This window comes from Danio rerio, chromosome 14 (assembly GCF_049306965.1).
Source record: "Danio rerio strain Tuebingen ecotype United States chromosome 14, GRCz12tu, whole genome shotgun sequence".
NCBI classification, from domain to species: domain Eukaryota; kingdom Metazoa; phylum Chordata; class Actinopteri; order Cypriniformes; family Danionidae; genus Danio; species Danio rerio.
The window spans coordinates 25,425,820-25,452,239 of record NC_133189.1 but is presented as its reverse complement, the minus strand read 5'-3'; the positions used below and the strand labels follow the sequence as shown (position 1 = coordinate 25,452,239).

The 26,420-nt window shown below is 36.1% G+C and overlaps 2 protein-coding genes across 3 annotated transcripts in view; one reads left to right on the top strand and one right to left on the bottom strand.

Moving 5' to 3' along the window:
- The window catches only part of aldob (aldolase b, fructose-bisphosphate), a 509,131-nt gene that overhangs the window by 465,155 nt on the left and 17,556 nt on the right, over positions 1–26,420 (bottom strand). The window lies entirely within an intron of this gene.
- Positions 3,925–26,357, top strand: maea (macrophage erythroblast attacher, E3 ubiquitin ligase). Of its 2 annotated transcripts, none has more exon segments than NM_199549.2 (9): positions 3,925–4,075; positions 17,693–17,875; positions 17,963–18,166; positions 18,240–18,362; positions 20,394–20,470; positions 20,607–20,715; positions 20,862–20,995; positions 23,605–23,800; positions 24,863–26,357. In NM_199549.2, coding segments are annotated over 9 exon segments (1,191 nt in total). In that variant the 5' UTR covers positions 3,925–4,006; the 3' UTR covers positions 24,959–26,357.

Sequence of the window (26,420 nt, the reverse complement as noted above, 5' to 3'; positions counted from 1 at the left end):
TCTTTGTTAAAGTGTTATAAAAATATCAAATCTAAAAAAAATCACACCTGATTGAATCAAGAAAACATAAGGTCATTAACAATAATTGACACATATGTAAACATTTACAGATTTTTAAGGTGAGAAGAACTGGAATGTGTAGTTTGCATTCCTTCATGGGTGTGGGCAAAACAAAAAAATCTCTATGCATGTTTTTTCCACCTATTCTCTGGTTGAATTTTCTGTACAGCATCATGGGTATTTTTATTTTTTTGCACAAAAACACACAAAAGACATCTTAAATAAAGTTTATGAAAAATTTCCATTAATTTTATTCAAAAGGAAATAGATTTTGATAACAATTGATATACCTTTAAAGACAAGCCTGTTGTGAGATCTAAAGTTGATCCTTAATTGTGTATGCATTTGTTGAACTCATAATTAAACTTATTTTCAAAGCAATTTTGTTCAATAGCGGAAAGTGAGCATAAAAATCAATAGATGTTAAATGAATTGTTTGTATGGATACATCAGTTGTAGGTTTATATTTTTCTGTTGGTTTTAGTTTGTTTGTGTCACTTTATTTTAATCTGTTTGCAATGCATTGTGATATGGTAGTTCTTTCCCAGCTGTTTCTTTTATATATTCTGGTTTGGTTCATTGCTTCTAACACTTTAACAATTATTCAATAAATCCTATAGAAGAAAATTAATCATCACTTCATAATGAATAAAAAAATATATATTTTCCATATAGTTTGAATAAGAGGAATGGAATGTGCATGTGTGCTTGAGTTGTGTTGCTTCACTTCCATTCATAAATTCTCTCCTGTGGCCTCATGGGATAGTAAAGTGTCCACTGAATGTGCACTTAAGAATCTCAGCTCAAGTAGATTATAGAAATACATTATGAATTTGAACATTCTGCATTTACTGGTTCTCATAGGGAAGTATGCAATTTCAGCCACATAAAAGCATTAATGCATTACAAAATGCATACAGGAAGTGACACAGAAGTTCAGAGGACGACCACTTCTTCTGTACTTTGAAGTAAGCTTATAGTTTAAAACAAACAATATTGTAGTTAAAAGAAGTATGTTGCACTTGTCACTTTTTTGTTTCAGAAATCAGGTTTCCACTATTGTGGCAATTATTTTTTAAACATAAGCATTTGGTTAACTGAATTATACTCAGAAATGGTGTAAATGGTGAGAGAATCATCATTTTGTTTTAGATCTCTGGATAACAGAAAAATAAAAATTCTGTCATTATTTACTCAGCCTACACATGTTCCAAAACTGTCAAGTTCATTTCTTCTGTTTAAAAGGTGAAGAATTAAATAATGTTGGAAACAGTTAGCCATTGACTTCCATAGTAGCTTATTGTTTTTAAATTTGTTCTGATATGTACATCAACAGCTACCGGTTTCCATCTTCTTTTGTATTCAATAGGAAACAACTCTTAAAAAGGTTTGGAAACAGTTGAGGGTCACAAAGAGTTAATTTAGTTCACCCCAAAAAGAAAATATAATCTCTATTCAGATATTTTAAGTGAAATACAAGTGCTCCTTTACCCTCCATAGACAGCATTGTTTCTGACTTGTTAAAAAAATTTAAAATACTCAAAACAGACCATTTACCTTCAGTGATTTGATCAGAATATCATCAAGCTACTACAATGCACACCTGAATCAAAAACAACAACTCTTCTCCTCAAAATCATTATGGATGTGCATTTACGGGTCCTATTCATTGACAAAAACACTGGCATTCCGCTGGCATTTCCAGTTGTTTAAAATCAGTATTTGTGCGCATATACGTATTATCAGCTTGTTAATTTACCTATTGAATTACTGAAGTCATGTGATCTATTTTTTGAGGGTGCTTTATTTGGGTATTTTTCTGGAATTTAAATGAGTCTGGAAACTTGGAGCTCTCATCCCCTAAATTATCTTAAACTCCCCAAGAAATCAAAACTAACTATATGATTTGGTTAGCTCACATTGCCAGTTTTGTGGTGAACAATTCATCTGTGCATGTCATTAAAAAAATGTTTGCCCTTCTAATCTTTAATTGAAATCAGAAAACTTCCTGTTAGTTTTCAGTTAAATTCTCAGATTACGTGAGTTTGAGGTAAAGGGCGTGGCCAACCTATACTTAAAACTGCTGCAACTGCTGGTTTTGACAGCAAACAGAAAGGGTGAGCAGGAGGTGTATGTTAGGTTGTAATAACTCTTCTAAAACCCCTTTCCCAATCTTTCTAAATGAAACGCCTATTTTACTACATTCATTCAGCCTCTGGTAGAACAAACCCACTGTTTGCTCTTTTAAAATTCCATATAATAATTTATCGATAAACACACACCATCTGCTCTCTATCTGTGAGAATTTTGCATGCTCAAACTCTAGTGTGATCGCAGTTTCAGATGCGAAAAACATTTGGTATACAGTTAAAGGTGACACGAATACACATAAATTAGGGAAATTTAATCACCAAAAAAAGTGAGTATATCGAGGGTATACGCAATTATTGATCCTTTAAAGTCGTAATACCCAAACAGTGGTAAAAAAGTAAGCATATGGAGTATACATGCGTATAGCCCTGACTACACCATTGGTTCCAACCCAACTCCAACATACTTAAGTTGCGATCACACTGCACTTTTCTCCCTATAGACATCCATTCATACGCACAAGAATGCGTCACATTGAAAACGCAGATTGCTGCGTTGAAAAGATCAAACTTGGAGTACAAAATCGCATCACATAATTGCGTGAGATCGAAAATCCAAAAATGACCTCTTCGGACAGGAATTTAAAACATGGACCTATCACTTGTTTTTTTTTTTTTAATGTATAATCATCTTGTTTAATCCCGCCCCTCTTGCAGCGACATATAACAGGATTTCACATGCTCAAACTCTAGTGTGACTGTTACCTGTAGATTTCAAACAAGCCTGAAGGACTCGGTTAGTTTGATCATGTGTGTTTAATAGACCCTTTTCACACTTCTGGCTTTCTCAGTAGTGGAAGGCATCATGGTTGGGTAAACTTAGAGCGCAGTGAATGGGAGAGTACAACAAAAACATCTTTTACAATCCTATTTGCTGAAATATAAAAAACTCCATGGTGGTGTTATCACGACTTTCAGAAATAGGGGGAAAAAATTGTGTGAGACTGATGATGGCAGCCAGAGGAGACAATAACATCAAATTTACTCTAAGCCCTACAGACGCTACAAACACCTCGCTTTAGAGGTAATTGGTTTTAATGTAATTTGACGCAAAGTTGATCTAATACATTCATAAATGCATATAAATGTTTACGTGTTTTTTAAAAATCTAAATATTAAAAACTTTCAGGGATTTAAGTTTATGATGACTGCTAAACGTGTTAAACAATGACCCTTAAGTTAAATGTCTTTTAAAAGGAGTCCATTAGGGTTGGAACTAGTTCAGTAAAGTTAGCAACGAATCTGTGAATCTGTTGCTACCTTTGCTGAACTGTTGGAACTTAACGTTAACTGTGCAGAATAGAGGTAAAGTTGGTTTTATATTCGCATATTCGTTCATTTAGAAGTCTCTTTCTTGTTTACCATGTTACTTTGAATATTCGATCGGAATTAGCATGCAAGTATGACTTCTAAACAACATTAACACTATGTAATTCACTGTGAACAATGTTGTACTTTAACGATCATTTACTGCTAATATGATTTCGCTATTTACAATTTTCAAATAATATTTTTCTGGAATTATATTATTCAGGAGAATGTCTGAATATCCGAATATAAAACCAACTTTACCTCTATCTGTGCAGCTGAGGCGATCCACAAACTGATTTTGACAGCTGTGCCTTAAATAATGGGTACATTTTTATTTTTGGCTGAATTATCTTTTTGATCCTAAAAACACAAGCATTCACCGCCACACTAGGAGGCGGTAACAAACAGTTCTAACCTCGCTGCCGCGGCGAAGACCAAATCCGGGAAGAAGACGAACAAACGCTCCACAGTTTCCCCAAAGCAAGATGGCGGTGCAAGAGACAGCAGCTCAACTCTCTATGGCCCTAAAGGTGCAAGAATACCCAACTTTAAAGGTCTGTCAAGCGTTTCCTCTCCATAATCTAATCACGCAACTAAACAGATTCCGTGTGCGTTGTTTGACCTCAATAACAGGGCATCAAACTGAGATTATCCATCAAATTAAAACTGTGTCTGCATTTAGACAGTTAACTGGTTAGCTCTGGGGCTAGATAACTTAGCAAAACAAGTCCCACACAAACCGATCTAACCGGAGTGATCGCAAATATTCCAGCAGTGACATCGCATGTTCAGTTATAAATTGCGTCGACAGCTGTGTTAAAGGGGTAAATGAGTCGATTAATGTCAGTCTGGCCCATGTCATTCTTGCGTTCCGACAGTGTTGTGTTAATAGACGCTGTTTTATCCCATCACAGGTTTGTCCACTAGTGTAACCAGCGAGCAATGCAGTTCAAGGCAGATTGACGATAATCATTAGCGAGGTTGGATAGTGAGTGACACGAATAATATCGGATGTACTGATGCTTCATAATCGACTGCTGTTCAGTCTCATGTGTGCGTTTGATTGCTATTTGGCGGCTGTCATCTAAAGCTATGATTTTCCGTGGCTTTAGATGAATGCTGGAGGGATATACACATGCCAATGGTGACCAGAGATCGGTATGCATGCGATTTATGCACCATATTAGGATCACATTGTATCATGTTGTGTTGGTCGTTTGCGGGCTTAACAACCAGGTGTAGATTGTCGATGAGGAGCTTATTATTTACGGTAATGGGTGGGATACAGCACCTTTGTTCTCTGCGTCAGAGGTTTTTTTCACGATTGATAGCGTCGTTATGGATGAATCCTCACGTTAACCGGTTCTTTTGACTGATTGATGATGCATTGAGTGCTTTGTGACGTGATTAGTTCATGGATCTCATGTAATTTGACGCCTGTTTATGTAAACGCACACTGAATGTCAATAATATATGGTCTTCACTGCTGTGTCAAGGGCATGTTGCATCTAAGCTTGTCTTGCAGCATTGGGAATGATTTCCAGTACATTCTTGATCATTGCATCATGATCTAACCATATATACCAGTCGCTATTTTGGTGCAGAACCAGAAGCCACATTGGTTGAGGAAGTGTAATGAAAATATGTGGAACAGCTCTTTCATAAAAGAGACTGGTTGGTGTAATGTTTTAGAGGTAGATGAATCATTACAATTGATATTTGTTCATATTTACAAATTATATAATGGTGTACAATCGAAAAGGAATACATTCCTTTTATGACATTTAATTTTTACTAGTGTATGTCACAAATGAATGGTGGTTGCTGCCTAATAATGAAATAAACAGATGTCTTAAAGAGTTCACCTAAAAACGAACTACCTATGAATATGTATAACCCTGATATCATTTCCTCTTCTTTAAAAAAAGTAATTGGCAGTGAATAGCAACCAGCATTACAGGGCTAGTTTACTCAAAAATTACATTTTGTTATTAAATTCTCACCCTTATGTCATTTACAATTTCCTTTATTTTGTCTCCAGAACACAGTTTAAGATTTTTAGAGGATATCTGAGAGCTCCCTCATCCTCCATAGATGGCAACATTCACATTCTGACTGAAGTTAGATGGAATGTTTCGAAAATGTTTTGGTTCCTTTTTTTTGAACTTTGAATGTCTCAGGTCTGTTGCAGTCTGTAGAAAGAGCTCTCAGATTTCATTATAAATGTCTTGTGGCCTGCCCTGAGCCATATGGTATAGGGTTGTCATGATACTGGAATTCGGTACCAATCGATACTGAAATTTTAAAAACATCAATTTCCTGCAAACATTTGTGCACTGTTGAGCACATTCTTAAACACTGCTGATTTGCCATTGTATTCACTAACTCAACAGAAAAAACTGTGATTATTACACTAAGTAAACAGCAATGAATTTGGTGAACTAATGACCTTCACGGCCAATCACAGTCGTTTCTTTTGAGCATGTGAACACAATGGCGAATCAGCGCTGTGCTCAACAGCGCTCAAATGTTTGCGGGAAATGGACTTTTTTTTTTTATTTCTGTACAAATTGGTACCAAATTCTAGAATCGTGACAATCCTATGGTATGGTGTGGTAGAGTATCGTACTTTTTTTTTGGCCCATTTCACTGTCTAAGGAACCAAAAAAGCAGACCGTACCACTTTTTGGGTAAAGAGCAATTCCAGCGTTATGAATGTGACATTTGTAGTAAAAATTCAAAGCAAAAACTCACAGAGAAAGAATATGTTAACATTATATTGAAACATTAGTTTATATTTCCTAGAACAACTAACCACAAAGTCAAGTCATCCGAAAATATTAATCTTTAAACATTTTTAATATTTTAAATGAGAGAAGTAAACATGCGTTATGTACGTGACCAAAAAGTATCCAAGTTTATAGTATACAACATACTTGGTAAAAATTCTATGAATTAAAGTGCACAACCCAAAATAAAGAATGCTAATCAAAAGGATAACTATAGAACAGCTCACTATAGCTTACTATTGTTAGCTCACTATAGAACAAACAAGATTGGTTTTATTTTATTTGACATTTCCATTAATGAGGAAAAAACTTCGTTATGGATGTTACATTTCTCTGTTATGGATGTGACAGATGTGAAATTGCCACTTGTGTGACTTTGGTAAACCAAATCTAATGGTTTGAAAACATTGACAGAGGCATTTTTGAGTATTTATAAAGTGCTGTAAAATACTTGCTTACACAAAAAAACCTAGAAACAGTTTCGCTACTTTGTTGAAAACTTTGTTGGAAATTTTTTTTTTTTTCATAGCAAAGTTGACATTTGCATGGGATTGCTCTACAACAAAATGGTACAAAAAGGGGTGGAGCTAGACGTACAGCTTAAAGAGCCCATATTATACATGAAATAGGGTCATATCCTGGTTGTAAGGGTCTCCAACAACAGTCTAATATGCATGCAAGGTCAAAAAACACTTTGATGGTCTTATAATCTGCATTTATTTTTACCTAATTATCCCAGCGACTCCTGTATGAATCGTCCAGTGATTCATTTGTTCCCAAACCCCTCTTTAGCGCGGAGCTAATCTGCGCTGATTGGACCGATGACAGTCTGTCGCGATTGGTCGACTGCCTTCAGTCAGAGAGGGAAATGGCCAATAGCTAATCAGCAATTTAAAAAGTAATCACAGTTCATACACGCTCGATAGTGTAGGCGTGGATTTTAGCTGCCACACTATGGCGAGTGGATAGTGCCACGGATAACCGAACGAAGGAGACAGTCGTGTACTCGCCATACCACACACACACAAAAACACACACACACCTCCGGATGACAACGCTCCCGCTTCCGCCCGCACCCGCCAGGTTTTAGCCTGAGAACCCGCTCCGTTTTCTGCCCGCCGCGCCCGGTCCCGCTAGAGCGGAGAACACAACCAAAAATCACCCAGTATACAGTCCAGACAGCCAAGCTGTCTGTATAAACACACAGCACAAAGCACACAAAGCTCGTTCGTTCGCTCTCTCTCTCTCTCTCTCTCTCTCTCTCTCTCTCTCTCTCTCTCTCTCTCTCTCTCTCTCTCTCTCTCTCTTTCTCTCTCTCTCTCTCTCTCTCTCTTTCTCTCTCTCTCTCTCTCTCTCTCTCTCTCTCTCTCTCTCTCTCTCTCTCTCTCTCTCTCTCTCTCTCTCTCTCTCTCTCGCATACGCGCGCGTGCGCACTAACACACACACAAGCACCACGCAGACTCTCTCTTTCTAATTCGCATAGCAATATCCGTGATATTGCTAGACAGCCCGCTCCCGTCCCAAATTAAACCCGTTACCGACCGCTCCCGCGATTTATTCGGAAATTTATTCCCGCGGCTGTCCCCGCGCCAGATTTCTGCGGCGCGGGAATAAATTTCCGAATAAATCGCGGGAGCAGAACTCTAGCACGGAGCTCCATAAACAAACAGCACGCGTCGCGTTTTTAACGTGACTTTGCACGCGATAAGATAAAATATCCAGTTAACCTGATACAGTACACGCGGTTACAAGTAACAAATCACAACTAAATACATTTGCAAGCTAGAGTAAACGAGGCAACAACTTTAACCGCACGTACTTACACTTGAGAAATGGAAGAAACCCATCCTGACGTCCATCAGTTACTCTTTACTGATCCTTCCTTTAACAAACTCAGATGAAGTATTCTTTGTAGCATGTAGCTTCCAGAAGTTTCCAACTGCTTGGTTATAATGCTGAGGTTTCATCTTTGGGTAGAGACTCAATAAAATATCCATCTGCAGTGTGACTTCAATCGACCGACATGTTTGTGTGCGTGTGTTTGTGGGTGTGCGTGTGTTTGTGGGTGTGTGTGTGTGTCTGGGTTTCTGCGTCAGAGGGCGGGGCCTCAGGTTTGAAATCTCCCGGGTTTGCGCGTGCACGTGAATAACTTGGTTTCGTTCGTACGTCATGGCGAAACACCTAATGAGTCGGTATCAAGGCGACTCGTTTGAAGCACTATGAGTCGACTCTTTTATAGATGAATCAACCGTTTTAAACACTGTATTCTTACAGATTTAAGCCTTAGCTGGATACTTCACTTCACTTAGAGCTGTGCTACACACTACATGGAGGGGAATTTTCAAAAATCCATAATATGGGCTCTTTAATGCTATTGGTTAACAGAGGAACGTCACCGGTCGATGCCAAAAGCCAGGAAAATGACAATACAGGAAGTACCATTTTAAATACACAATCAAGACGTGATATCATAAGAATATGTATCGAGCCATAGTCGACCTGAGCTCAAACAAAACGTCTTGTGACAAACAGCTAAATGCCTAGAAATAAGAACAGAATTTGCTGTGTACCTGCTATTGACTTTAACGAGTCCATCAAAAATGTGTGGAAAAGTGCAAGTAGTTTTGTTTTCTTTCTCTTTCACTGTGCGTCTATATTTGAAATAATGAGCTCGAGCTTATGATGATAACTTGCTTGTGATTATTAAAGTGCTTCTTGCGTCCATTTAGAAATTGACAAACATGAGAGTGAAACACTAAAAAACAAAGAAACAAGAAAATGATTCCTTCAGCAACCTAAAACGACACGAATTTAACACAAATGAACTGCAGTTTTAATTATTAGCGTCGCTAACTATTACCAACTATTATAAATTGGGAATGACCAAATAGCTTTTTTACAAGAGGTTACTAACGTTACAGATGCTGGTGAAGATTAAAGATAACCAGAGGTTTGTACTGATTGTAAACATTGTTTTTGAACACATACAAAGGCCTCTGTATATTTTAAGTGATTTTTATATAACTGATAACATTTCAAAGACAGCAAGGGTCTGTGTTCGTATAGGCTTTGTTTTATTTATTTTATTTCTTATATGCTAGGCTATATAATTACAGACATTTAGTAATTCACATTAGCACTGAACTGCAGCTTTCATATAATCCTGTTCATAGAAAAGGTTAGTTATTAACATTTACACAGTATTTATCTATATAAAACATATTTTTTGGCTTTAACTATTCTTTGAGCAAGAATTATGTCGACCACAGCTGTCTATCTTATGCTTACCATTTGGCAGTGCAGACACAACCCTGACAAGGTAACCCAAACCGTATCGTATCGTACTTTACTGTACTGAACCATACCATTCAGTGAAAATGAAGCATTAATTTGTGGGCTGAAGATGAACAAACATCTCATTGATTGTAACGACATATTGGTGAGTAATTAATTACAGAATGATCATTATCGGATTAACTAACCATTTAAATTTTTAAAGATACAAAGTTTTCAAAGAATGGTCCCATTTTACACACTGTATTCCAAGTGTATTTGGCGTAGGACTGCAAAATATATAATTTTACTATTGATATAACAATGTGATCATTCGCAATAGTCACATCGCAGGATTTGCGATGCTAAGTCTGTATTATAATATATAATTTGATTTTGCAGGTGATTTTAAAAGCATTCAGGAGTAACAAATTGTACAGTTATTATTTTATAGAATTGTTAGAATTTTTATTTAATTTTAGTACCTGAATAGTATTAGATTCAGAAAACGATAAAACACTCTTTGTTTTAATTGTAACTTTTTCTGTATTGTATTTATCTATGCTTTTAATTTGTTTACTAGATTAAATTACGTATATGCAGATACAGAATTATCTCGTTCTAGCCAAAATGATGAATTGTTAGCAAATAGAGATATTCAAGTTATCTGGGCAAATTGTATTCATATCGTAATATATATCGCAGAATAAGAAAATATTGCGATCTTATTCAATATTGTGCAGCCTTAATTTGCCGTATAATAAAGTTAAATAAAGTAACATTTTTATTTTTATTTGTATAATAAAGAAAAAAATTATGGATTGTTATTTAAAGTTGGTGTAAAATGAAAATGTTCACCATTTGTTTTGCTAGCAAACATTGTAATTCTTTAGGTGAAATTTTAAACTTTGCAAGTTAATCAATCAAGTCTTCAATCAAAGTATGACCGTTTGCATTTCGGTCCTCTGTTGACATCAGTTTGATGGCTTCGCCTACCATATTTTTAACCATGCCCCTCTTACTATTAGTTTGCTACAAGTGAGTGATACACAAAAAGAAAGCCCCGCCCTCTACTCAATATTAGTTTTTTGTACAAGTACATCAACTTGCAGCAATAAAAGTCTCAGCAACTTCCGGGTTCACTTTCAGACTTTAAAAAAGTTTATGTCCTTGGCTGTTTTTGCAGGATTGTACATTCATGACACACTATTGTAGGGTCCAGCCAGTTGGTCCAATGACGGTATCCACTGGTGGATGAAGGTTCACTGCATGTTCGGTCTTTCCAGTGCACAATGTTGATTTATATTAAACTTAACTCATATCTGACTCCAATTTTAGTATGAGATGGTTTAGAATATTAATATGTTTATCCTCGTTTTATCTGACTCCAATTATAAAACATTGAGAAGGTTATTTTGTTTCCTTTCACATTATTTTAGATTATGATTGAATATTCTCTTCGGTTCATCATTTTATGTTATTCTCGTTCATTGGGATCTCTATAACATCCTGAATCTTGTACCGGCCGAGTATACAATTTCTTAAGCACAAGCATGTCAGTCTTGGTCACTAAACAGGGGCGATTGACCGCTATCCTAAAAAGGCAGAACCCTACTTACTCAGATTAGGATATTTTTTATGCGGTCCCCATAGGTCTGCTACCTCCTAAATCAGACAGAGCTATTTAGTCATATAACGATCATTACTATAGAATTAAGCAGACCAGTCGTACTTAAACTAGTAGTAACTTTGAATAATCACTATACTATCTAAATAGTATTAAAAGTTTATCGGGTGAAGGACTATCCCCTTAGATATCCTTTTACAGCCTAAGTATACATGAATAAATGCCAATTTGTTAGTCGGAGCTCTAGAGACATCGTGTAACGTGCCGCAATGCTCCGTCTACCGTGTTCTAGTCCGCTACTAACCTGAACAGGGGCTTGTGGTGCTATGAAATTACCACAATCTACTAAAGATAATAACACGAACTCTGTTTGAATCATTCAAAACATAACAATTTATTAGTCAGGTAAATGTATTATGCCAATTCAATCAGTCAATTCATAAATGATCAATACAAAACATCAAATTATCAAAGATAAATCCAAGAAGAAAAGATGCATACCTGACTTTGAAATATACATAACATGGGGCAGACCCCATGTTATGGGCTGATCTGGTTAGGCAGAATCGCCCTGAGTTTTTCTCAAACCTTGCCTTAAGTAATCCAAGAATTCCCTCAAGGAAGGGGGTGTGAACAAAAGGCATTCACACTTAGTGGCACACCCCTCTCAGTGGTTCAAAAGATGCCTGAAGTTATATATTTATTGTTCTGATTATGTCTATTTCTGAGAGAATGAGACCATTGTACCAATCACACTGAGACATTTCAAATGATATCAAACATGATAGTTAAAGTCAGTTTGGTTAATTCTAGAACATTCAAACATTGAAATGACCATATGTGTGAGATGGGGGGATGAAGCAGACTCAGATGCAAATGCAGCAGGAACTGGTTTTTCCCGCATTCCCCTTGCTGAGTTGTGAAGTTACCAGTCTCTGTTTTCAGCTCATGTTTTGAATTGTCAAAGACATCAGAATATTTGCAATATTTCAATTCTTACACTATTAGCACCAAAATATACTTCGATCTGACCAGAAATTAAACAGGTTGTGAGAAATCAAAACAAATATCAATGGCATACAAAGAACTATCGATGTTCTATTTTCTGATGTAAATCAATTTGTTGCGTTTATCAAATTCATCTGTCAACTGTCAGTCTGACTTTTATTTAACAGCCAGAGTTCTGGTCTTGTTTTGCTTTGTTTTTAGTAGTCCTGATTTATAAAAAAAGGTGCGCTTATGTGTTTTTCCTAGTTGACCCATAGTAGAGCAGCACAATTAATCGTTAAAAGATCGCAATCTCGATTCGACCCCCTGGGCAATTTTAATCCAGCATTTCTACGATTCTGCCAATCATATTTTCAAGTTCAGGAGAGAAGAAAAGGTGGCTGCACGAGTCTTTTCATTGTTCCACACACGTTGCTCAGTGACATTGACATCTCCAAATGATGTTGAATGAATCACATGCTGTATTTATTAGGTATAATTCACCTAAAATGTAATTTTTGTCGTAATATAATGATGTTTTCGCGATCAGGAAATCACATGTGACGTGAGCTGCTGACCGAGCTGTTATTACAGAGAGGGCGCGCGCTCTACTTAATGATAGACGCGCGCGCGTCTACTTAAGTGAACAGAACCTGCATTTGTTGCAAGTAACAGGTAATACAGTTGTAAATAATGTTCAGTTTGTGGCACAGAGTGATCGTTTGGGAGCCGCGCGCGAAGTATGAACAAGCACGTAGCAGTCAGAATGAAACCGAAAGTGTGCACTTCATTTAAATGATCATATCGCATTTAGAGTTATGATTACGACAAGCATTTGTTTTTTCTTTCATAGCAAACCCACAGTTGTGCATGAAAATAAAGGTTTACAATGTCAGTATAACTGCTTTAGCCTATATATTGTTGAATATAATCTGATAATGGCAAATGTCTGATTTTACTAGTGAATAAATTTGTCTAATATGACAGATTGCAAGCATATATCTTAAACATAATAATTCAACATCAGAATTATTATAAGTACAATAGAATTATTTATAGAAACCAGTAGACCATTACATAATATTATTATTGATGTTGTGCCATATGTTTGTTTTTACCATACCTTTATTTTACATTTACAGAATCATGAGAAAATCGTGATCTTTATTTTAAGCAAAAAAATCGCGATTCTTATTTTAGCCAGAATCGTGCAGCTCTAACCCATAGTGAACGGCTGCTTAAATGGACGCTCATTCAGTTATGGACAAAGGCAAACTGTCAAGGCCAGGATTTCTATAAAACAATTTAAATTAAGCTTTTTCTATATCAAACCACGCTGAATACCTTTAGAATAGTTGAAACATATGGCACGTTGCATACCATCTTTCTTGCATACTAAAATCTTAACCTTGTCCGCTATTCACAACAATAAAATGGATGAGGCCTAACTGGAGATTTTTGTTGTTGTTGTTGTTGTTGTTGTTGTTGTTGTTTCTTCTTTTTTGGGATAAAAAAAAGCATAAAGGTCATAAGACAACAACAGGTTGAGTAAATGATGACTGAATTTACATGTTTAGGTGAACCATCCATTTATAAATGTTAACTGGAATGAAATATTTGATACTGTGTGATTTAGTGTTTAGCTGAGTTGTGTTCTTATTTGTGCATCAGTACTTCTTCAGTGGTTTGCATAAATTCTGTCTAAATTTAGGCTTTTTCACTTCTCGCTGCCTATATCACGTTGTGCCTTGTAATGCAACAAAGGTTAAAGCTTCAATAATAGCATTGACTGATGCAGACTGTTTATCTACTCTGAAACATCTGTACATGAATAGAGCACTGCAAATGTTGATACTACTTATCTGCCCTGTTTGTAAGGTGATAGATAACCTGATCAAAATAAACTGGCGGATCCTGAGAGATAAGATTGAAGGTTTATGCATCTCTGCTTTTTTCCCACAGCTGCTGTACGTCTGCTTATCTTGGCCTAATGATCATGTTCACCTTTATGACCTTTTCTCTCAAATGCATAGCTGAATAAAGTCTGTAATCTTCAAAATGTAGCTTTTTAGTCGAGAGCATTTGCTGAGGCTCCACATATAAATGCCTGTATCACAGGACGTGGCAGTATTCCAAACCAAGCGAGTAAACAGTAATGAAAAATAAAGTATTTATGAGAAATACATCAATACTCTGTCAAATAGAAAAGTGAACAAGCAAAAGGGCAGCATCAGCAGCAATGGCTTTGCTTTAAAGTCAATAGCGTTCTGTTTTTCATTTTTCATTTATGCTTGAAAACTCAACAAGGATAGTTCACTTTAATGGATTTTGGCATTTCAGAACATAAATGATTGTGTAAAGTATGTTTAAACTAATTCATTTGAATATACTCTGTTTTAAATTTGAAAAACAAAATCTTAGTCATTAAAAAGTCTTAAATTTACTGAAATATTGTGTTGTGGGTCATAAATCATTTTCAACAGATCTTAATTTTCCTTTGTCCATGTAAAGCTACTAGGGATGCTCAGTTCCGTTTATTTTGACAACCGCCGCTCGTTAACCGTATTTTTGTGGTTAACAGGTCAAATTAATATAAATTATTATTTCATTAAAAATAACTGATGTGTCTATTTTGTGTGACACATTAAATATTTCATTTTAAAATACTGATTTATTTTAACATGCGGACAACAGCATATAGAACAACAGAACCTGCAGTGTTTGTGTTCCAAAAACGTGAGGTGCACCACGCTGCGTTTTTGTTGACAAGGTGCACTTTTTTTTATATCACCAGAAAACAACTGAATCAGCTGTGTATCATGTGCGCAAGCATTGTTGTCGATGTTTTTCATTATCTTTAATAATATTGTGATGTTCAAGATTTGTAAAGTAATACAGCTCTGTATAACTTGAAACAGCAACCACTAGGTTGACTGGGTCTGGGTTGAAAAAAACGCAAGGCTTGTAGGACGCATAAGCAGGGCGCAAAACACTCGCGGCCATTAGTAAACCATTCAAAAGATGCCCCTCTCAACCCAAAAAGCGTGTTCACTGTAATCGGCCCCTTATGCAGCCAAACTTCAAAAATATATAACATAATACTTTTTAATAATTTATCTGATAACATTAATTGGTTAAAACGCAGCCTTTTGGTTAATGGTTATTGGTTAATTGTTTTTTTGAGCCTTCCTAAAAGCTACCAACACCCATCACTAACATTCCAATAAAAAAAAAACTCTACTAATATGGTTTATATTCCTTACGATAACATTTGTTTTGAATGTATTTTTTTTAATGCTTTATCTGGGCCATTAGAAAAAAATCCTTAGCGTTTAGCCTATATTTCTGAAATTTCAATAATAATGGTCTTAAAATTTAAGTCTTTTAACCCTGTTTATGTCTTTCTGAAGAAACTCAATCAGTTTATCTGGTGGACTGTTTTGATGTAGAGTTTTTATTTGTGAACTCTTATTACGTTCACTAAACACATGGTTGACGGCAGCTCAACTATACCTTTTTGACACACATAAACAAACAGATCAAGCACACGGATAAACACTGTTTTGTGTTTTCTGTTTTGAATATGTGATGATCCTCATGGATGTATATTGATTTTTTTTCTTCAATCTTTCATTTTTTGGAGTATCAATTTGGGATTAACATAAATGTACGGCTTCTATTATTTTTGCTGTCTTTAGTAATTGGTTGGTTTGCTCTGTTTTTTTTTTTTCTGACAAATCAAATCAGCATTGCAAAATCTTTCGGCAGCTCTAATGGCCTATGGGCTTCTGTCCCTTATAAACATCTTTGCATTCTTTCATAGTGGAGCTGCACACCTGGCTGTACTTTCAAATCCTCTTTGCACAATATCTGATTTACAAATGCATATATTTTTGCTGTAGCTTGCACACATTCCTGTGTGTCCTGTTTATTTTTATTTTTTTAAAATGTCATGTTTATTGGTGAACTCAGGGCAGGGTTTTTGGACAAAATATTGAATGCAAATAAAAGACATTATGTGTACAGAGTATTACAGAATCTGATGTAAACTAAATTTGTTCTGTCCTGATGATGAAATTCATGTCACACACAACCCTTGTGTACATGTAAAAAGTGAAATTTACATTGGGTTTATTTTAAGGCGGGACACACCAAGCCGATGCATCCTGTCTGGTCCAAAAAGCTGTGTGTGAACACGCCAACTGAACATAAGCTGACTGAAAAGAGAGCTGCGTTCTGAGGCTGTACAAATGGACGTGTTTTCAGCACCAAGAACAGCGGCGCACCATCAAAGTGTGGACCGAATGGGGGATACTGAACTAACACCTCATGAGGAGAGTTGCCTCAGTTGTGGGCGACACTTTACTGTCTAGAGTAGTATCCGTGTCTGTGGGAGAGACAGATGTTTTAGAGGAACACTTTGTTAGGGCGGTATAGCAGTACCCCTCCGCTCTTATCAAGGCAGTGCCACTGGCATTTCAGCTGCCCAATTGCCCACTCTACAACTGACCGAGTGCCTGCCACCTTGGAGCTTCACATATTATTTGCAAATTTATTGAATGGAAATGGTTCCGATTCACGTATGCAAATTCGTCTTCAGATGGGCCTTAATAGCAATGTGCGTGCAGTCGATTGCTCCGATTACATTGGGAAAACCGGCGATCGCTGCAAATTGCGCTTTAATGTTTGGCTAGTCAACTGCATGGTATGGAAACCTTATTATACCTGCTTGACATGCGGATGATCCTGTCCCATACAGCTGCCGTTGCATGGCTCAAAATACTTTGTAGTGTTCAATTTAACATAATTGCCTCTAGGAGTCGCCAATGGAAATAAAACAAACACAAACAAGAAATGCTGGTACGCCAGACATAAAGTTGCTTCCACAGTCATATTGGCTTAATATAAAGACTAAGTCTCTCTTTTTTTTTACTGACATTAAAATTGTATCCAAATGAACTTTGTAATGACATTGTGTGTGACTCATTGTTGCAACTCCACAACAAATACATCAAATAATCATTGGGAAAGTTCTTACTGTAGTATTTCTCACAAATGTTATGTGAGATCTGCTTTCTTCATGTTTGTCACTGTGCTGTTTATCTGACTTAGCCGAGGCAGAGATTGAGGCACACTCTGACAGGTATGTGGGAATGGTGGGCAGGCAGAACTAGCATTAAAGGCACAGGCAACAAAAACAGCTAAATTGTGTTCAGAGCAGAAAATTCTAATATTTTGAAAGGTATAATAAATAAGCTGATGAGTGTTTTGAGCTGAAACTTTATAGACACATTCTGGAGACACAAAAGGCATATCCTAAATCATGAAAAAGAGGGAAAATAGGTGCCTTTTAATAATATATGAGGTGCTTTGTGAACCCATTCTGTGAAGAACGATATAATCAGTAGTTTTATAAACAAGAGAACATCCTCATCCTATCAGGTAATCAATATTATCTCTAGTAATGAAATGCTACTGCTTATTTATTTCAACAGGTTCCTTATGAAACCTTGAACAAGCGCTTCCGAGCAGCTCAAAAGAACATTGACCGGGAGACCAGTCACGTGACCATGGTGGTGGCAGAGCTGGAGAAAACACTTAGTAGCTTTCCAGTGGTGGATACTGTAGTCTCTCTTTTGGACGGCGTGGTTGAAAAGCTCAGCGCCCTCAAGAGAAAGGTATGCTGAAGCATCATATAAGATTTTTTTTTTTTACGTTTAACTACATTTATACAGTTTTTAATGAAAGGGTTTCATATCTGATAGGCAGCTGAGTCCATTCAAGCAGAAGATGAAAGCGCCAAGTTATGTAAGCGACGCATCGAGCACCTGAAGGAGCACAGCAGTGATCAGCCAGCCAGTGTTAATGTTTGGAAAAAGAAGCGCATGGACCGCATGATGGTGGAGCACTTACTACGCTGCGGCTATTACAACACTGCTGTCAAGCTAGCCAGGCAAAGCGGAATTGAGGTTCGTTGGCTTTATCTGCAATGTTGGCTAAATACTAGCGCTGTCTCTTATATGCCTTAATTTGTTTTTATAGGATCTGGTCAACATAGAAATGTTCCTTACTGCAAAAGAAGTCGAAGAATCTCTCGAACGTCAGGAAACTGCCACCTGTCTGGCTTGGTGCCATGATAACAAGTCTCGCTTGCGGAAAATGAAAGTAAGACATATTCAAACTATGATTGAAATATATTTAAAAAAATCTAACTAGCTACGTTTCCATCCACCTATTTTTATGCACATTTTGCATATTGCGCATAAAAGAATTTTTTTTTAGCAAATTCTGTTTTTACTTTTGATATTTGGTGCCAGTTAATCAGGAAGTGACGTTTTTGTTTTCTTTGACCTCTAGGATAGAAACACTGCTTTAGTCGCACGTCTTTTATGCAAAATTCCTGTTTTGCGCATAAATTTACTTTGCATCTTTGGATGGAGACATAGCTACTGCTGTATTTTTTTCTTTTCAAGGATCTGGGTAAAAAAAAAAAAAAATGTTTCCCATTGAACACGTTATTTTTTTATTTTAAGAAACATTTAAAATATTTTGGAACAGTAAATATGCCAGGCTAAATAATTAAAATAAATCATTGACATCCTCTATTTTCATTCTTTAAAAAAAAAAAACACAATTAGTTTTTTTACATCTTGAAAAGGCATTTTTGGATATCTTTCTTTTATTTGCACTATTCAGATGCATAGCATGCATGGATGTTGGGGCATAAGTAATTTATTTCTTTTTTATTTCCCAATCTTTGCTGAATTATGCTGATTGGTAGTTTTTGATGCGGATGGTTATTTGCTGCTGAAGATACTGTTGTCCAATAAATGTTTTGACACCACGTAAAAAAAAACATGTACCGCAGGAACGGTAAATTAACAATAACAGAAAAATAACAACGTTTTAGCAGTTTTAAAACGTGACTTTCCCAAACCGCACTAAAACTTGAAAGCATTTGTCATCCCATGCTTAATTCCTACAGAACTCACTGTGTAATTAATTTCGTTTCCCTTTGAATTCCAATCATCGGAAAAAAAAGCATTTATAGCTTTGTTTTGATCTTTATAGTATATGATGTAGTTAGAGAGTATCACATGAGCAAGAGTGTTTTTGAATATCAGTGTGTCCACAAAATATATAGAGTACAGCTACAGAATGGGGTATATGCACACTGACTTTTAATTTCAGTCAGGCAGACACAGGACTTCCGGTAAATTATCATCCCATACAAAATCATTACGTTTGAGATCTGATTTCTTTAAAAAAAAACAGTGATCATCACTGCCTGGCTGAGATATGATATAAAAGGGGTATCAGACCACACAAAAAGCACTGCATTAAATTGTGTTTGGTTCAGTGATTCATTCATAAAAAACATTCAGTTGATTTTCATCTCAATGAATCAGTTGTTTTGAACTAATTCCGTTTATTATGAAATAACAGGATGTCCATAGGGTCTTAAAGTATTAAGTCGCTTAATCAATTTAGAGAAATTTAAAGCCCTTAAAAAGTCTTAAATGCTATTACAATGTATTTATTTTTGCATTGTTTGTGATTATACAGTTGTATAATCATAGTTGTATGCTAAATTTAGAAATGTTGGGATGCTGTGTAATTTATGAAATCGATAACATCCTGCTATATTTCATGTCACACTGCTTGTTTACTGCAGTTACAAAGGCAGCACCATTATTTCTGCTATTCTATAGGCGGCACTTTGGATTAACATTTTTATAAAGTATATGGATAATGTTTTAGTTCAGGATTAGTTTCTTGCAATCAGTATTTAGTAAATGTATATAAAATGTCACCAATGTTACCGGTTCAGACCTAAAGATGCGATACGGTTTTAAAATTTATGAAAAGAGTTTTAAGAAAGGTCTTAAAGGTATTGAATTTTACTCTCTGATTCCTTTTACTCTCTGATAACTCGAATAAATCACTCATTAAGGATTACTAACAACGCTTGACAGTTTTAGTATCTTATTTTTTCCTGACTGGCCTAAACAAGCCAAGATATAACACAAAAAAAGTTTAGTTATCTTTTTCAAAAAAAAAAAAAAAACACACCCCTATTGTGGTTGTATTCCTTGCAGTCTGTGCTTTGATTAATTTACATTTCAGAGTTGAAAGCTAATGCAATTTTAAAGGTAAGGTTTATTATGTTTTATTGAAATATTTCCTTGTTCCCAGAGCTGTTTGGAGTTCAGTTTAAGGATCCAGGAATTTATTGAACTCATTCGACAAAACAAACGGATGGATGCAGTTAGGTATGATTTTTTTTTATTGTTAATGCTAGGACTTTATGGCAGGTCATTCCAAGTTCATCGGAATCACTGTAATTTATTGTTAACATGAATATAAATTATTGTTGGTTGTTAGTAAGGCTAAATGAATCTCTTTCAGACATGCACGCAAACACTTCAGCCAGGCAGAAGGAGGACAGTTGGACGAGGTACGGCAGGTGATGGGCATGCTGGCATTTCCCTCAGACACGCATATCTCACCTTATAAGGTAAATTATGTCTTTTTCTATTTATCCTTAAATTAATCTTCCTCTTAAAGGATGTGCTTTACTATTGATGACCAGTTGTTTCTGAATATGCTTTCATAGCAGGTAAAAATTTAATGGTCAACATCATTTTTTGTCTTTTCTCCCAGGATCTCTTGGATCCAGCTCGATGGAAAATGCTGATTCAGCAGTTCAGATATGACAACTACAGATTACACCAGCTGGGGAACAACTCCGTGTTTACCATTACCCTGCAGGCAGGGCTGTCTGCCATCAAAACGCCGTATCCTTTCTCCATCTTTGTTTTGAATTAAATACATTCAGGATGTTCTGTTTAGCGATGGGCATTTTTCAGAAATATTATATATTATATCATATAATATTTGTTGTAAAGTATTATAAGAATTACATTATTTATTATCAGAGATGTGATTCTTCCGTATACATACGGATTTCTGTATTTTCCGAGTTCATTGGGGCGACTCCTGTAATTTGCGTAAATCTGATTTTTTTTTTTTGAGAAGGTGGGGGGGGGGGTTGTGAGGAGGTCTTGATGTTAGGTTCATTCTTGTCAAAGCAAACGACCTGATAGGTTGCGCCTTTATTGTTCACATTCGTGCACAAGGAGCAGTAACTGCTTCATTCCGGACATCATTCAGGAATGCAATTGTAGACCTACATAGGCTACTGTGTATATAGCGTAATGATATTGTGTAGTCCTAAAATGTGCGTGTATGACGAAGCTGCTGACAATATGCAAGATTATGAAAACGCTGTGAATGCATGCGTGGCTGTGCAGACATTTTCAGCTCTTACTTTTGCACAACACGACCACATACGCTCTATTTAGCCTACATTACAAATAAAGCCAGGACACACATTTGTTATTATCCTCTTCTAATCATCTGTTCTTATGTTTTCATTTATCCAGTGCTACAGCCTAGCACCAGAAATATAATACCTGAAAGTGTCATGAGTTTAGATGATATTAAAAATATATTTTATAACTAATTAAACTATTAAAAGCAAGGGAAGAGGGGCTCTCGTCTTTATTTTTTATTTTTTTTGTCTTCGGCTCATCACATACCTGATTATTCAAACTTTGTTGACAGTATTTGCAAACATGCTAAAGTTTGCCTATTTTTTGTTTAATTAAAACCATTGATTTGGGCAAAAACAAACATAAAAGTGCAGAGGGAATAATAAAACTTAAAGCAGACCCAATTATGATACAGAACATACATGTACACTCAAGTCGGCATTAGGTTAAAGTGCTTATATTGTTTCACATGTTCTGGTTAAGAAAAAGCATTCAAACACAACTGAGTTAAAGTTAGTTCTTTATTCTGTCAACAATATGCCCAGCTTTAGAGAAAATGCGCTTTGTCATGTGCACACACAATTGTAGTTTAAAGGTGTTTATCAGCCAGTGATCTTTTCTGTAAAGTTTGCTTTGGAAAGTCATTTTGAAACCCTGAAATTAACTTGGATTAACTCTTATTTTATTTTAAATGACATCAAACCAGTTAATTCTTGGTTTCATTTCAAATATATATTCCCTATAGAGTTTCCCAATTGAATGTCCTGTTAATATTTTATTGAAAATAATAGTAATAGTACTTTTGCTGGAGGACTTTAAAAGAGTCAGTATGGCAGTTTGATAGCTTAGTGTTAATTTAGCTCAAATTGAAAATTAGCAAAATTAGTGTTAATAAAAAAAATATGAGATCTTTATTTGTCTTTAGAACTTGAATTAAAATATTTTACATCTAAAAGCTCCCTGATCCACTATAGACAGCCAAATAAAAAAAATAAAAATAAAAACATGCTCAAAACAGACCATATATGCCTTCAATCAAAATATGATCAAGCTAAGAGAATACTTTGTTTAAAAAAAAAAAAAAAAAAAAAAAAATATATATATATATATATATATATATATACATACATTTTTTTCCCCTCAGTGTCAGTATAGGGCTCGCATTCATGTGCACTGATGTATATCCCAGATGATCATGTGCAGTGTTTCCTCTTAGATTTTTCCAGCTGTGGTGGCAGGCTTTTTCCACAGGTCTTCCAACTACCTGTGGTGTTATTTCAATGACAAATGTCTGAGTGCAGTATTACAAGTCGAGATCACATCTATGTAAAACAAGCATGCGAATCTCTTAGTTTGTGCCCTGATTTTCATTTGTTTGTGCACAAAACTTCTTGCACGCCCTCAAATATACACTGCTCAATCGCAGATTTTCTTCTGCGCTCTCAAATAAACACAATTTAGTGCGTTTATGGAACGAGTATGTCTCCAACATGTATTAGATTTGCTAGGAATATTTATGAATGTCTCCACTAATGGCATTGATGCGTCCTGAAGTAAAGTGTAACGGCCATAAGCTCCAGCAAGATAGTCATTGTATGCAGAATCATAGACCTTTATTTATAAAGAAAGTATAATTATGGAAAAGGTGTTCATAATAACTGTAAGTTACGTAGTGTTTGCAGGCCTCAAACATCACGCAGTCCTGTCAGTCAGTCCTTAAAAGGTTAAACAGATAACACACAGCACTACTACGATTACAGAAAAGTTTGCTCTATTATAATTCACTTACATTTTAATACGATTTGGTGCAAAAAAATGACAACATCTGAATGTTTTGAATGAGAAGCTGTAACGTAGCCGTGGCAAGAATGAAATTTGGTGTGGCGGAAACTATGATGTGTGACTTCCTCTGTTTGAAACATAGAGTAGGTGCATCAGTCAGTAGCACAACAAGCAAGACACAGCACTCTTGTAAATGTGCGCCCTTTACTTACACCAAGGAGAACAGTTGAAGAGCGCCTTATATTGACACTTTAACTGAACATTTGTTGACCTTAATTCCGCGTTTACAGGCAGTGTTATAAAGAAGATGGCACTTCCAAAAACCCAGACTGTCCCGTCTGCAGTAAGTCACTAAACAAATTGGCGCAACCGCTTCCCATGGCTCACTGTGCAAACTCGAGGCTGGTGTGCAAAATCTCTGGCGAGGTCATGAATGAGAACAATCCTCCCATGATGCTGCCTAATGGCTATGTTTATGGATACAATGTGAGTTTCAAAGTCAGTTTTCCTTCTGCATGTCATTTTTTTCTTCAGTATTTTTATGATGCTATTTATATGCTGTTAATTTCCTGTACACTACCTGGCACAAGTCTTGTCGTCAATCCCAGTTGTAAGAGCAATAAATAATAATAACTTGACCTCTAGTTGATCATTTGGAAAAATATCAGAAGGTAGATTTTTTTTTTCAGATGAATCATCTGTTGAACTGCATCCCAATCATTACAAATACTGCAGGAGATCTATTGGAACCCACATGGACCCAAGATTCTCTTACAAATCAGTCAAGTTTGGTGAAGGGAAAATCATGGTTTAGGGTTACATTCAGTATGGGCGCATGCGAGAAATCTGCAGAGTGGATGGCAACATCAACAGCCTGAGGTATCAAGACATTTGTGCTGCCCATTACATTACAAACCACAGGAGAGGGCAAATTCTTCAGCAGGATAGTGCCCCTTCTGATACTTTAGCCTCCACACCACAGTTCCTGAAAGCAAAGAAGGTCAAGGTGCTCCTGGATTGGCCAGCTCAGTCACCAGACATGAACATTATCAAGCATATCTGGGGTAAGATGGAGGCGGTATTGAAGATGAATTCAAAGAATCTTGATGAACTCTGGGAGTCCTGCAAGAACGCTTTCTTTGTCAATCCAGATGACTTTATTAATAAGTGATTTGAGTCATTGCAGAGATGAATGGATGCAGTCCTCCAAGCTCATGGGAGTCATACACAATATTGATTATTTTCCACAGCACCATGACTTTATATTCTATACTGTACATTATTTATTTTAAGTGACAAGACTTTTGTCTAAGCAAAAACCTTACTGTCCTAATTAAATGATTAAAAATCAAGGCATGATCATAATTTATTTAGGTAAAATAGGCGTAATCTAGAGGCCTTGGCCTTTAATATAAGCCACTTCTGATACCAAATGATCAACTAGAAGTCAAGTCATAATTTGTTGTTCCAAAAACTTGGATAGGCAACAAGACTTTTGTCAGGTAGTGTGTATATAATGATTAATGTTCCCTTACCTCTGCTTTTCAGTCACTCCTGTCCATTCGTCAAGATGATAAGGTGATATGCCCCAGGACCAAAGAGGTTTTCAACTTTTCCCAGGCTGAAAAGGTTTATATTATGTGATGGAAGCGCCACATTGGTTCTGGAACGTTAACTTGTGGCGACATCTTAGGCTGGGCACCATTTGTCGATGGATGTCAGTCTTTCAGCCCTTGTTCCATTCAAGCGACTATCATTGACAAGATGCCCCAGCCCTCATCTGGTCTACAAGACCTTCATTGAACTGATGGTTCAGAATCACAATGGATCGTCCTGCGCTAAATGGACTGTTGTGACAAGGGAGTGTTTTTTAAAAAAGGTTGATAGTTTGGCATTTATTTAACTGGTTTCTTTTCAGTAGTGTAAAACAAACCAACACGACTCCATATCAGTTTATCTCAAAGGAGCTTCTGCCTTGTAGTGTGTTAACAAAATGAATTATTCATTGTTGGTTTTTTGAACAAGGGCACCCATTTAGGTCATTATTTTTAGATAGGGAGTAGGTAGTTAGTTGTAGAGAACACTCTCTGATGCCTTGCTTTTGCACCTGTGAAATCTGTGACAACATGCATTTGTTAATGTGATGTTTTTTGGGGTTTTATTTTTTGCTGACATTCTCAGTTCATGAGATAACATTTTTAAAAAAAAAGTTGTAGCATTTATAGCAATACTGGTCAGAACTTGGTGGATATACAGACTAGAAAGTGTTCTTTGGTGTTAAGGTGAGGATAAACATCATATTAGTTTACAGTTTCTTATATCATCATCATCCACATTATTCAAATAAGACATTATGTGTGTGACCAAAGTCCTTTGAGGACCTGCGCAAACAAAGAATTAATAGATATGCGTACATTTGGAGAAATCTTATTTTTCTCTTTCCTTCTTTCTATGGTATGCTGTGTTATACAAAACAATGTCACGTTGTTTATAACGTCATGCTGCATTTAGTGCTCTTTTGTGACTAAAGTTTTGGTTGTAAACATTAAGCAGTGTTTGGTAGATTCAAATCTTGCATAGTTTACTTAGATGGAATTTATTTATTTTTTCATCCTGTCAAAATTTGTCATCTATACAGCTTTGAAACCCTTATATTGTAATGTGGTGCGCTTGGGTTCTTTTGTTTGCTAGTTTTAAATTTGTAGCAAGTTGTTGCCAATGGTCATTTTGAGCACAATTTCAAGGCTGAATATTGTTAAAACTATTTTTTGACGATGTTCCCCAAAGGACACAATCTCAAGAGTCTCAGGTTTCACAGGATCAACAGCAGAGAGAACTAAGGAGGGAGGCCTATGAACGGCCCTCCGGCCTTTTAGTTTCACCTTAATGTAAACCAACATTCACCTGTTGGAAGTGATTCTCCAAGTATGTGTTTAACTGTAACTGTGGAAAGACTTGCTTAGATACAGCGCATGCATGTGTATTTTAGTAGGATAGATGGGTTGTTCGTGTCAAATTGCCAATAAAGATTGATTTGATTATATCATTCTGTCTGTCTGATTAACTAATTGGTTTAAACTATAAATAACTAAAATATAAAAATGGA